The sequence below is a fragment of the Ovis canadensis genome, chromosome 1, assembly GCF_042477335.2.
Source record: "Ovis canadensis isolate MfBH-ARS-UI-01 breed Bighorn chromosome 1, ARS-UI_OviCan_v2, whole genome shotgun sequence".
Lineage (NCBI taxonomy): Eukaryota > Metazoa > Chordata > Mammalia > Artiodactyla > Bovidae > Ovis > Ovis canadensis.
In genome coordinates this window covers 165615573-165629282 of record NC_091245.1, presented here as the reverse complement: position 1 = coordinate 165629282, position 13710 = coordinate 165615573, and the positions used below count along the sequence as shown (strand labels likewise).

At 36.9% G+C, this 13710-nt stretch overlaps 1 protein-coding gene across 1 annotated transcript; it reads right to left on the bottom strand.

Moving 5' to 3' along the window:
• Nucleotides 1-9984: 9984 nt before the first annotated feature.
• On the bottom strand, nt 9985-10917 carry LOC138430462 (olfactory receptor 5AC1-like). Its single transcript, XM_069572662.1, has one exon. The coding sequence runs from the start codon at nt 10906-10908 to the stop codon at nt 9985-9987; it is 924 nt and encodes a 307-aa protein (XP_069428763.1). The 5' UTR covers nt 10909-10917.
• Nucleotides 10918-13710: the final 2793 nt, after the last annotated feature.

Here is a 13710-nt window from a genome sequence, read left to right as displayed (position 1 = left end):
ATCCACTCAGGCTGATCACTGCAATGGAGAATTGAAATGAAAAATAAGGGTCACAAAAATATATTGGATGGTAATGTCTTATTTACCTGTGTCAGATACCCTAACTGAAGGTACAGAGTCTCCCTTTTGTAAAGCACACTGAAGAGTATTATAGGTATGTTATAAATATTATAAATGATTTTCAGAAGTCAGTATATATGTATATATAGTTACTTAAAGGGTTATGGAGGAGGTTCTTGATGTCTACCAGCTAACTTAGTCCGTATCTTGTCACTCATAAATACCTTAAAACTGAATGCATTGTATTAACTCTGAAAGTTTTTACAGAATTGAGTAAAAAATGCATACTGAATTTTTTACTAAAATCTCTAAAAGTGAGACTCTGGTTCACTGATTCATAGAAACTCTTTCGTATACTTTCTATTGAACCAAAAAATAGACTATATATTTATACTACTGATAAATATATATTATTTTTTCTTTCTAAGACATGAGTAGAGTAAGAAAACAATAAGTTAAAATCCCCTTTCTGCTGATTTCTATCCGTTATCATTATGTTGTTTGATTATATATACAACTTACCACATATTCCTAATAGACTCTTTTGACTATACATTCATCAGAACCACACCACATTTCAGATAGATTCTTGTTATTTAATAATTTTATCCAACAAACTCTCATATATGATCATAATCATTCATTCTGTCATCAAACATTTTTTGTTTGATATCCTAAGCTAGAAGACTGTTATTCCTAGCTCAGTCAAATATAGAACCTCTAACTCAGGTATTACACTGTGATGCTAAAATAACCCCTCTTTTAGGAAGAAAAATAACTGACACAAATCAGTTCATCTGCAGATTTGGGAAAGATCTAAGAGATGTTATTAAACATGCCAAAGTAAACAATTATCATTCAGTTAACCATGAATGTTTTAGATATATCAAAGGCACATAATATTAAAAAATTGGAACATTTTTTTCCTAGTATGTTTGAAATTAGAACTGGGACTTTCAAAATCAGAGTGGATTAAAGTCTTACAAAAGACACAACAGTCAAACAGATTAGCCACTGTTTTGGAGCTGTTTCCATTTAAATAATAAAAATTAGTAAAAAATAGTTTTAAAAAAAGGCTATTTCTATCCAAATCAAATAATGAAAAAGATTAATTACACTGATAGGAAATAACTAATATAAAGATATCTGTGGTGGGAATTAAATTGATACAGACACTATGGAGAACAGTATGGAGATTCCTTAAAAATCTAGAAGTAAAACTACCATGTGATCCAGCAATCCCACTACTGGGCATATACCCTAAGAAAACCATAATTAAAAAAGACACATGTACCTCAATGTTCATTACAGCACTATTTACAATAGCCATGACATGGCTGTCTAGATGTCCATTGACAGATGATGGTGAAGAAGTTGTGGACAGATACACAATGGAATATTACTCAGCCAAAAAAAGGAACAAATCTGTGTCAGCTGAACTGAGGGGGATGAACTTCAGTTCAGTTCAGTTCAGTCACTCAGTCATGTCCAACTCTTTGCGACTCCATGAACTGTAGTATGCCAGGCCTCCCTGTCCATCACCAACTCCCGGAGTTCACTCAAACTCACGTCCATCAAGTCGGTGATGCCATCCAGCCTTCTCATCCTCTGTCGTCCCCTTTTCCTCCTGCCCTCAATCCCTCCCAGCATCAGATGGAAAAGAAATGCAAAAAAGCAAAATGGCTGTCTGGGGAGACCTTACAAATAGCTATGAAAAGAAGAGAAGCGAAAAGCAAAGGAGAAAAGGAAAGATATAAGCAGCTGAATGCAGAGTTCCAAAGAATAGCAAGGAGAGATAAGAAAGCCTTCCTCAGCGATCAATGCAAAGAAATAGAGGAAAAGAACAGAATAGGAAAGACTAGAGGTCTCTTCAAGAAAATTAGTGATACCAAGGGAACATGTCATGCAAAGATGGGCTCAATAAAGGACAGAAATGGTATAGACCTAACAGAAGCAGAAGATATTAAGAAGAGGTGGCAATAACACACAGAAGAACTGTACAAAAAAGATCTTCACAACCAAGATAATCACGATGGTGTTATCCCTCACTTAAAGGTGGAAAAACTTGGAGCCTGTTATACAGGGTGTTATAAATAGGCTGTTATACAGCCTATACTTACAGAGTGAAGTAAGTCAGAAAGAGGAAAACAAATATATATTAATGCATATAATGCAATTTAGAAAAATGGTACTGATGAACTTAATTGCAGAGCAGAAAGACAGTCACAGACATAGAGAACAGCCTTGCAGACACAGTGGGGGAGAGAAAGGGTGGGATAAATTGAGAGAGTAGCACTGAAATATATACATTATCATGTGTAAAACAGATAGGCAGTGAGAAGTTGTATAACACAAGGAGCTCAGCCTGGTGTTCTGTGACAATCTATAGGGGTAGGATGGGGACAGGGTGAGAGGGAAGCTCACAAGGGAGGTGATATATGTATGTTATAGCTGATTCATGCTGATAAATGGCAGAAACCACTATAATATTGTAAAGCAAATATTCTCCAAATTAAAAAAAAATTTTAAGATATCTGTGAAGCAAGTGATCCTGGGAAGCATGTAAGAAGCTAGATCCTGTGGAAACCCAGGGGGTAAACCTAAGTCCACATCATCACAATGCATTCATCAATGAAAAATTGTGCAGAATTCTAAACATAAAATGTGTTTTGTATATCCAAGTCCCTGCCTGGTTTATAAAAAGCAGAGTATGGCCATTTAGAAACAGCTGATCTAAGAACATAACCCTACAAGGGAGTACTCCAATTGTCGGATTCACAGCTCCCTGCTTTCATGACATGTCCAGATAAGGGAGAGTCATTCCAACACAGATTTTTATTTCTATGACCCAGTCACCAATTCTGTACAATGTTGTTGAAGATTTCACTGCCAACTCTCTGCTGGCCTGAAACATTTCCTCCAAATGCCTACTTTATAATTCGAAGAGAGGATACCATGCGGAAAATTTAAGGAATATAGAGTTTGTGGAAAATTCAGTTGTGACAAGATTAACCTCTAAACAGTAAGTCTATAGAAGAATTGGAATATTTTCTACAAGAGAGGCTGTGTTGAGAAAAAGTTCTTCTGCGTCTTCATATAGAATAGGAAAAGAGATGATTTGAGATTAATATTAGGCTTTTAACAGTATAGAGAGTTGGTTAAAGTTGCAGTGATTATTAAGTAAGCACACTGCTGACAAATCCCTGGAAGGATCACATTTTCCTGTTTTACACTCTGCCTAGAATATAATGTGTGACTCTGGGCAGATATGGTCAACTCCATCTTTCTGCCTATTTCCAAAAAAGTACAAAGTAAACAAGAACCAGGATGAAGACAAAGACAAACTGCCCTAACAGCTCCATAACCCTATGATTCTTCACTGTTGGAAAATCTTCCAGATGCTGTGAAAGTACAATAAAGGCCAGAATGAATTCCACTTTTACAGATAAAAATATTAAATAGATTAGCTCTATAACATATTATTCTAGCAAAGAAAATTTTCACAAAAATGTAACCAATTTTCTGAAGCTAATTTTCTACCTCTAAATTATTAAATGACTATACCTAAAACAATTTATGGCCTCGTTTTAAAGATTCTTATCTGTAGTGCCCTGGATTTTCTAAGGAACATCTGCCTATAGCCTGTGAGACTATGAGTCCTCTTTGTTATTTAGTAAGTGGCATAGCATAGTGATTAAGCACACAAACTCTACATGTAATAGCATGAATTCAAGTCTTCATTCTCTGAGTATATAGCTTTGTATCCATAAGAGTTCAGAGAAAATGTGTGTGTGTGCTTAGTTGCTCAGTCGTACCCGACTCTTTGAGACCCCCTGAACTGTAGTCCGCCAGGCTTCTCTGTCCAAGGGGATTCTCCAGGCAAGAATACTGGAGTGTTTGCCATACCCTCCTCCAGGGGATCTTCCCAACCCAGGGTTCAAGTACAGGTCTCCTTCATTGAAGGCAGATTCTTTACCATCTGAGCCACTAGGGAAGCTGTACAGAGCCTAATATATATTTAACTATTCAGTTTAGGATTGCTTTCTGTTCTTTTTGATAGATAAATCATCTGAAAAATAATTCAAATGTTTTGACAGCTAATGAGAGACTCTGGGTACTAAAAGTAATTTTTATGAAAAGAATAACAATAATAAAATAAAGCATTGCATTCTCACCTAATTCCTCTAAGCAGATGCAGAGATGCCATACAGACTTTCATGAAGAGCTCAGGGTATAAGAAGAAAATGTCAACAAAGACTCATCTCTAATTAATTTTCTTGGAAAATGCACTCTGAAGAAAAAGGTATTATTTATATCTTCCCATCTTCAAGTCTATTTGTTCAGGTAATATTAAAATTCCCCAAATGCCATCAAAAGATTCCCTGTAGAATAAGGTCAACCTACTGGTTTTAGAAAAGGCAGAGGAACCAGAGATCAAATTGCCAACATCTGCTGGATCATCAAAAGAGCAAGAGTGTTCCAGAAAAATATCTACTTCTGCTTTATTGACTATGCCAAAGCCTTTGACTGTGTGGATGACAATAAACGGTGGAAAATTCTGAAAGAGATGGGAATACCAGACCACCTGACCTGCCTCTTGAGAAACCTGTATGCAGGTCAGGAAGCAACAGATAGAACTGGACATGGAACAACAGACTGGTTCCAAAGAGGAAAAGGAGTCCATCAAGGCTGTATATTGTCACCCTGCTTATTTAACTTATAGGCAGAGTACATCATGAGAAACGCTGGACTGGAAGAAACACAAGCTGGAATCAAGATTGCTGGGAGAAATATCAATAACCTCAGATATGCAGATGACACCACTCTTATGGCAGAAAGTGAAGAGGAGCTAAAAAGCCTCTTGATGAAAGTGAAGGAGGAGAGTGAAAAAGTTGGCTTAAAGCTCAACAGTCAGAAAACGAAGATCATGGCATCCGGTCCCATCACTTCATGGGAAATAGATGGGGAAAGAGTGGAAACAGCGTCAGACTTTATTTTGGGGGGCTCCCAAATCACTGCAGATGGTGACTGCAGCCATGAAATTAAAAGACGCTAACTCCTTGGAAGAAAAGTTATGACCAACCTAGATAGCGTATTCAAAAGCAGAGACATTACTTTGCCGACTAAGGTCCATCTAGTCAAGGCTCTGGTTTTTCCAGTGGTCATGTCTGGATGTGAGAGTTGGACTGTGAAGAAGGCTGAGTGCCGAAGAATTGATGCTTTTGAACTGTGGTGTTGGAGAAGACTCTTGAGCGTCCCTTGGACTGCAAGGAGATCCAACCAGTCCATTCTGAAGGAGATCAGCCCTGGGATTTCTTTGGAAGGAGTGATGCTAAAGCTGAAACTCCAGTACTTTGGCCACCTCATGTGAAGAGTTGACTCATTGGAAAAGACTCTGATGCTGGGAGGGATTGGGGGCAGGAGGAGAAGGGGACGACAGAGGATGAGATGGCTGGATGGCATCACAGACTCGATGGACGTGAGTCTGAGTGAACTCCGGGAGTTGGTGATGGACAGGGAGGCCTGGCGTGTTGCGATTCATGGGGTCTCAAAGAGTGGGACACAACTGAGCGAATGAACTGAACTGAACTGAACTGGGCATTATACACTAATCAACAAATCATTTCAAACATATTGTTTTACAACTATTAATTTTATAGCCTGCTTATTTCTTTTAAAAACAAAAGAATAAAATTTTAATTCTAAAAAAAAAAGGAAAATGTAGAAAGCACAAAGGAAACAAATTCTTCTAATTTCACTAATCACTGATCATTGCAGCTAACTTTTGGGGTTTTATGTATAATAATACACAGACATTATATATGTATTTATATTCACATAATTTATATAAACATTTCTATATATAAATCATATTAGGGTAGTGTTATACATAGTTTTTCAAGAATAACTTCAGTTGAATAATACATTACTCATATTTTCTTATGTTATTAGTTTGAAAAACTTTTGAATTGTTTCCTTGGCTACATCATTATCATTAAAAGGTATAATTATGTATATACACATAACCACATAATCATATTTATTTATATTAAGCTTGGAAAAAATGTATGCCTGACCTATATATATTTGGAAAAAAATAGAAAACTACTGAGAGCTATAAAAATTTGTACTATAGTTGTGTAGTATAAAGTCAGGAAGGTTGATTCCTGCAGCTCTTTTTCTTTCTCAAAATTGTTTTGGCTATTTGGGATCTTCTGTCTCCATACAAATTTTAAGATTTTTTGTTCTAGTTCTGTGAAAAATGCCATTGGTGTTTTGGTAGAGGTCGCACTGAGTCTGTAGATTGCTTTGGGTAGTATAGTCATTTTCACAATATTGATTCTTTCAGTCCAAGAGCATGGTGTATCTCTCCATTTGTGTCATTTTCTATTGCTTTCACCAGTGTCTTATAGTTTTCTGCATAAAAGTCTTCTGTCTCCTTAGGTAGGCTTTTGTTGCCATGGTGAATGGCATTCTTTCCTTAATTTCTTTTTCCAAACTTCCATTGTTAGTGTGTAGGAATGCAAGCAAGTTCTGTGTATTGATTTTGTATACTGCAGATTTACTAAATTCATTGATTAGCTCTAGTAGTTTTCTGGTTGCATCTTTGGGATTTCCTATATATAATATCATCACCAGTTCATATTATTATACTCATCATACACATGAAGAAATTAAGGCACTGTCTACTGAGTTAGCCTCAAACACTCATTCTTTCTTCTCTCTATGCACTAGCATATTAAATGGAGGTTCTTGTGATCACTTTTAACTGTATCAGAGACTCAAGAAAAAAATAATAGTTCTTCTGATTCAATATCCTATGCTTTTCTACTGCTCCAGCCTGCCTGATTTGTAAATGGAGGAAATGCCACCTCATTATCAATTAAGATGATTCAGATGAACACATTTTGAAAGTCTTGAAGTAATAATTAAATATGAGGTCATGCGGTAGTCCATTTGGGCTGCCATAAAAGCATACTACCTAGACTGCATAACTTATGAACAGCAGAAATTTATTTCTCATATTTCTGGAAGCTGGAAAGTCCAAATGAAGGTGCCAGAGTGACCGAATTCCAGTGAAGACCCTTTCTCTGGTTCATCGCCTACACATTCTCACTGTGTCCTCATGTGGAGAATAAAGGGAGGGATCTCTCTGAGACCACTTTTATAAGACTCTCATCCCATTCATGTGGCTCTACCACATAGATTAAGCAACACCCAAAACCCTACCTCTTAATACCATCATCTTTGGTGAGTGAATAGTGAAAGTTACTCAGTTGTGTCTAATTATTTGTGACCCCACAGCAATAGCCCACGAGGCTCCTCTGTCCATGGAATTCTCCAGGTAACAACACAGGAGTGGGTAGTCATTCTCTTCTCCAAAGGATCTTCCTACCCAGGGATCAAACCTAGGTCTCCTGCATTGCAGGCTGATTCTTTGCCTTCTGAGCCACTAGGGAAGCCATCATCTTTGGGGCTTGAATTCTCAATATATGTGTGCCGAGGTGATGCACACATTCAGGCCATAGTAGGTAGGCTTTCCTATTAGGAAGAAATCAGAATTCAGACTCCAACTTGCTGGCCATGGATGCTTGAGCAATAGTATTCATTTGACCTTCAAAATGTGGTCCAATGCACACAGATGCATCAGAATCACCTGAGAATCTCCTGAATATTCTCTTCTGAAAAACCTAAGGCCCAGCCCACCAATGATTTGCTGAATCCAACAGCTGTGAGCTCATGCTCATTTAAGTTTGATAATGACAAATTCAAGTGAAAAATCTCTATATTATTGTCTCCTCTTCTGCTTAAGTGACCAAATTAAATATTATATAGAGGCTATGCACTCCAACTATATAAATTAAATACCTAATAGACATTTTATAATCATTCAGCTGATATTCAGTGGATTGATTTTAATACCCTGTAATATGGACAGAAAATGGAGAGCTGTCCAACTAAAATTAAGTACCTGCTTAAATATGAGACTCTTATAAGGCAAGAAAAGAATTTCTTAGGGAATAATTACAGTTAGCTTTTTGTGAATTGCTAATCAATCTATCTTCATGGAAAACTTAAGTTTCACAGTTGCTTCTAGTCATTATCAACATTGGCTGTACGTTAGAATCACTTGGAGAGGTTTATAAAATTAATAGTGCCTGAGAATGCCTCCTACAGATTCTAATTTGCTTGGTTTGGGTTGATAATCAAGAGTGAGAACCACAATCTGTACTCTGGGTGAGGAAGAAGAAAATATTCAAGACCTAGTTGATGACATTTATTCATTTACTGGTTCTGTCACTTGTTATCAACAGGGTCTGACACATCAAAAATTATTCCTTTTTATGATATGCTGTAAACTGGATTGAGCATTACCTGAAATGCCCTAGTTCTCATGGTATGTAAATATTATGTGGATTTCAAGCCAACCAATAGATATGTCAATGACTATCTATTGACACATAGCAATTGCATAATGACCTAGCCTAAACCATCTCTGTGACACATAATAAAAAGAAAGCTTTGCCACTGGCTTTAACTGTGAAGACATGGAGACAGAACTCCTACAGAGCTTCTGCATCCACAGGGAACAACCTGCTTAGAATGAGTCTTCACAACAGGGTCAGAGCTCAGATGCATCACAGGATCGAGAGTCTGATTAAACAAATCCTAAACTCATTGTGCTGAAGGCAGTCTTGCCATCTGGGGCTTTGGGGTATCTGACTCACAAATTATTGTTTATTTCCTCAAATCAATCAATAGGCTACGGGACAGGAGAATGTATCATGTTCATGAGAATTTCATTTCCTTTAATGTTATAAAGTTAGGAGGCAAGGGGCAAAAGGGCCAGACGGAAACTATGCATAGATTTTGTAAGGAAAAATCCATTTAATTATGTAACTATGATTTGATCAAATATACATCCCGATTCTTGTAGCTGACAATTCCTGATACAAACACACACACACACACATGCACACACACATATTCAATCAGTATATAATTCAATCAGTAGTCAATCAGGAAAAGAAACTCAGTAAGATTATTTAATAAATTAAGAAGAAGTTTTTGAAAACTCAGAACTTTTAATCATATTACAAGAAAATTAATTAAAGTATTTTTTAATTTTCATACCTTTTTAGGAATGTGATACAAACTAACTTAATTTGTAAAATTACTATTAAAACCCTTAGAAATTTTCATTTAACTGCCTCAAGTTTCATTTTTTTTTAGTAGTTTAGTCACTAAGTCATGTCAGACCCTTGCAACCCCATGGATTATAGTCCACCAGGCTCTTCTGTCATGGGATTTCCCAGACAAGGATACTGGACTGGGTTGCCATTTCCTTCTCCAAATATTAACAAAAGAGAGGGTATTAAAAAATTATGTGCTCAAGAATTATTTTGGAGGGCATGTGTACGTTTTAATAGAAATTTCACATGGACTTGAATCTTTCTTTAAAAGAATATAAGTTCATAAAAATTTTAAAACATGTATATCTGGAAATAGAAGAGCTTATTCATATTTCAGGCTTAGTAATTTGGGAACTGAAGTTTCATTCACATCAAGTAAGTGATATCTTACCCTATTCATAAGTTATTTTGAGAGTCTAGGTTCACTTATAACTAAGGCAAGCATATCTAGTCTAAATATTATCATTAATTGAATTAAAAACTTCTTAGCTGGGGGGTGTGCATGTGTGTGGTAGTCACTCAATCGGGTCCAACTCTTTTGCAAACCCATGGATGGCAGCCCTCCAGGCTCCTCTGTCCATGGAATTCTCTAGGCAAGAACACTGGAGTGGGTTGCCATTTCCCTCTCCATCTTAGCTGGCCCCTGTGTGCAAAACCCAGGTCCAGTTATTATACTTTATGTAAATGGAGAGTAAAAAGGAAAGACTATGAATGTTTTCCTGATAAATATTTATATCTTTATTATTTTTCTAAGTGCATCTAAAACTTCCTTGTTTCTTAGACTATAAATAAAGGGGTTTCGCAGGGGAATTATAATCGTGTAGAACAGTGAATACATTTTATCCTGATACTGATCCTGGCCAGACCCTGGACGCACATACATGAAGAAGAGAGTGCCATAGAACAGGGAAACAGATAGAAGGTGGGCACTGCACGTGGAGAAGGCTTTGCTCCTGCCCTTTGCAGACTTCTTTCTCAGGATGGCAAAGAGGACACAAGTATAGGAGACTATAATACCCATAAAAGTAAAAGCCTGTATAAAAGCAGAAAAAATAAAAACCACTAATGCATTAATAGATGGATCAGTGCAAGAAATTGTAAAAAGTGGCAAGATTTCACAGTAGAAATGATGTATTATATTAGACCTGAAGAAAGTTAATCTAAATAATAATCCTACATGTATTATAGGACGCAGAAAACCAATTGCATATGATGCACTTATCAACCAAGTGCAGAGTCTGTGGCACATCACCACTGGGTAAAGCAAGGGGTTGCATATGGCTACATAGCGGTCATAGGCCATCACCACCAGGAGGAAACACTCTGTGGTGGCACTGGAACCAAAAAAATAGTATTGGGCCATGCACTCAAAGAGAGACATCATTTGACTCTTGTCTAAGGTGTTGACAAGCATCTTGGGAGTCACAGAAGATGACAAGCAAGCATCTGCAAAGGCCAAGCTGCCCAGGAATAAGTACATGGGGGTGTGAAGATGGGGGTCCTTCCAGATGAGAAAAATCAGTCCAAGGTTGCCCGCCATGGTGGTGAGGTAGATGATCAGAAACACCAGGAATAGGGGGACCTGTAGTCCTGGGAGATCTGTGGGTCCTGTGAGAACAAATTCTGTCACCAGAGTCATATTTTCTTCTGCCATATCCGAGCAGCTAATCTCTAAAATGAAAGAGTAAGAGAGGGAACATTCACCAAAGAGTCATATAAACTGAATTTTTATGTTACAGACATATAAGACATGCTTCTCATTTAGTTAGTAGTTCTTAATTTGTACCTTCACTTATCTACTTTTACATACATTCAAAATTATCTGTAATAAAATATTTTAAAATTATAGTCACCTAAATTGATAGGTAAATTTCATGCAAATCCTTTTCAATCTAACATGGGTAACAACAGTTTTAGATTTGCATGAACTCATCTTAAAATTGATATAGAGGAATTAACGTCTCATTCTGCCCAAGAAATATATAAACATTGAGTAGTCAAGAATACCTTAACTGATGTTGAACAATAATGTAGACACATAGTAATCAAAACACTAATATAGTGGCATAAGAAGAAGCCAGAGGATCAGTGCAACAGAATACAGAACTCAAAAGTAGGTTCCAATATATATGGGAATGTGGCATGAAACAAATATGATATTTCAGTTCAGTAGGAAAAGGGCAATTGAATTAATGGGTTATGCTGACAGTTTGCTATCTGTCTGGAAATACTAGTAAGTCCTGTTAAGGCTCCTGCCCCACACCATAGATATTGCCTAAGTAACTGAGAAGGCAATAATGTGACATAATGAGTAGAAAAATTATTATCCAAGAGAAGAAACCCAGTAAAATAGCTTGAATGCATAGCAAAATAATATCCAGCAGAGTCAAAGAGTATATAATTAGTTTGGAAAGATATCTTGCATGTATATTGAAGACATAGATTTATGTCTATAATATAAAATAACTAAAGTAAAGATTTTTTAAGGCAAGAAATTTAATAGATGAATGTAAAGGATGAAAATAAGCAGGTTTACAGATGAAGAAATCAAAATAGCCAATAAATAAAATGAAAAGATGCCTAAATTTATATGTCACAAATACACGTGTACATGAACAGACACACAAAAACAGGTGGATACCTCCTCTCTCATATATCAAAATAGCAGAAATGAATAAAAATACTCCTTGTTGACTGAAGTGAAAAAAAGTGGTACTTTCATATGTTACTTGTGGAACTATGAACTGCAACAGTCTTTTTGAAAAGCAATTTTATACAATCCCATTTAGCTTAAAATATATATATCCTTTCATCTATCATTATATATATATATGTATATATCTATATACCCTAGGGATCAAAGCATTGCTATACAAAGATAAATATACAAAGAATAGTCAATGCATTATTGTTCAGAGTAGCAAAGACCATGCTGTTCATGGAGTTCTCAAAATTGGGAAAGGAGTATGTCAAGGCTGTATACTGTCATTCTGCTTATTTAACTTATATGCATAGTACATCATGTGAAACGCTGGACTGGATGACTCACACCTGGAATCAAGATTGCTGAAGAAATATCAACAAGCTCAATATGAAGATGATACCACCCTAATGGCAGAAAATGAAGAGGAACTAAAGAGCCTCTTGATGAGGGTGAAAAGGGAGAGTGAAAAAGCTGGCTTAAAACTCAGCATTCCGAAAAGTAAGATCATGGCATCCAGTCCATCACTTCATGACAAATAGATGAGGGAAAAACAAAATCAGTGACAGATTTTATTTTCTTAGGCTCTAAAATCACTGTAGACAGTGACTGAAGCCATGAAATTAAAAGACTCTTGCTCCTTGGAAGAAAGCTGTGAAAAACCTAGGCAGCTTATCAAAAAGCAAAGACATCACTTTGCCAACAGAGGTCCATCCAGTCAAAACTATGGTTTTTTTCAGTAATCATGTATGGATGTGAGAGTTCGACCATAAAGTAGACTGAACTCCAAAGAATTGATGCTTTCAGATTGTGATGCTGGAAAAGATTTCTGAGAGTCCCTAGGACAGCAAGAAGATCAAACCAGTCAATCATAAAGGAAATCAACCCTAATATTCGTTGGAAGGACAGATACTGAAGCTGAAGCTCCAGTACTTTGGCCTCCTGATGCTAAAAGCTATCTCATTGGAAAAGACCCTGATGCTGGGAAAGATTGAGGGCAAGACGAGAAGGGGGGCAACAGAGGATGAGATGGTTGGATGACATCACCAACTCAACGGAGATGACTTTTGAGTAAACTCAGGGAGATAGTGAAGGATAAGAAAGCCTGTCATGCTGCAGTCCATGGGATCACAGATTCAGACACAACTTAGTAACTGAACAACATTCACAGACCAGATGTGTCAATAGTAAAATGGTTAAATAAACCAGAGTACATTCATATTACAGAATATAATTCAGTCATGAAAAAAGAGCTATTCTACCTAATTTAAATTTGGAATTTCCACAATGTATAGTCATCGCAGAAGAGGAAGATCCAAAGAAGTGTAAAATCTGTGGTCTCATCATTGTAAAACAAGCAATGTATTTTTTAACTCTCTCTTGTACATGGAGGACATGTGAATAATAGACACTAAGTTTATAGTACTGGTTTTTCTGGAGTGAGAGTGGATATAATAATGAATGAAGTAGAAGAGAGTGAAAGCATAATAGCTCCATGAGTAAAGCAGCATATATATCAGTCAGTTCAGTTCAGTTCAGTCGCTCAGTTGTGTCTGACTCTGCGACCCCATGAATCGCAGCACGCCAGGCCTCCCTGTCCATCACCATCTCCTGGAGTTCACTCAGACTCACGTCCATCGAGTCCGTGATGCCATCCAGCCATCTCATCCTCTGTCGTCCTCTTCTCCTCCTGCCACCAATCCCTCCCAGCATCAGAGTCTTTTCCAGTGAGTCAACTCTTCACATGAGGTGGCC

What these genes read in the sequence shown, in the direction of transcription:
- LOC138430462 (XM_069572662.1), bottom strand. Translation starts at nt 10,908, where the DNA reads ATGGCAGAAGAAAATATGACTCTGGTGACAGAATTTGTTCTCACAGGA.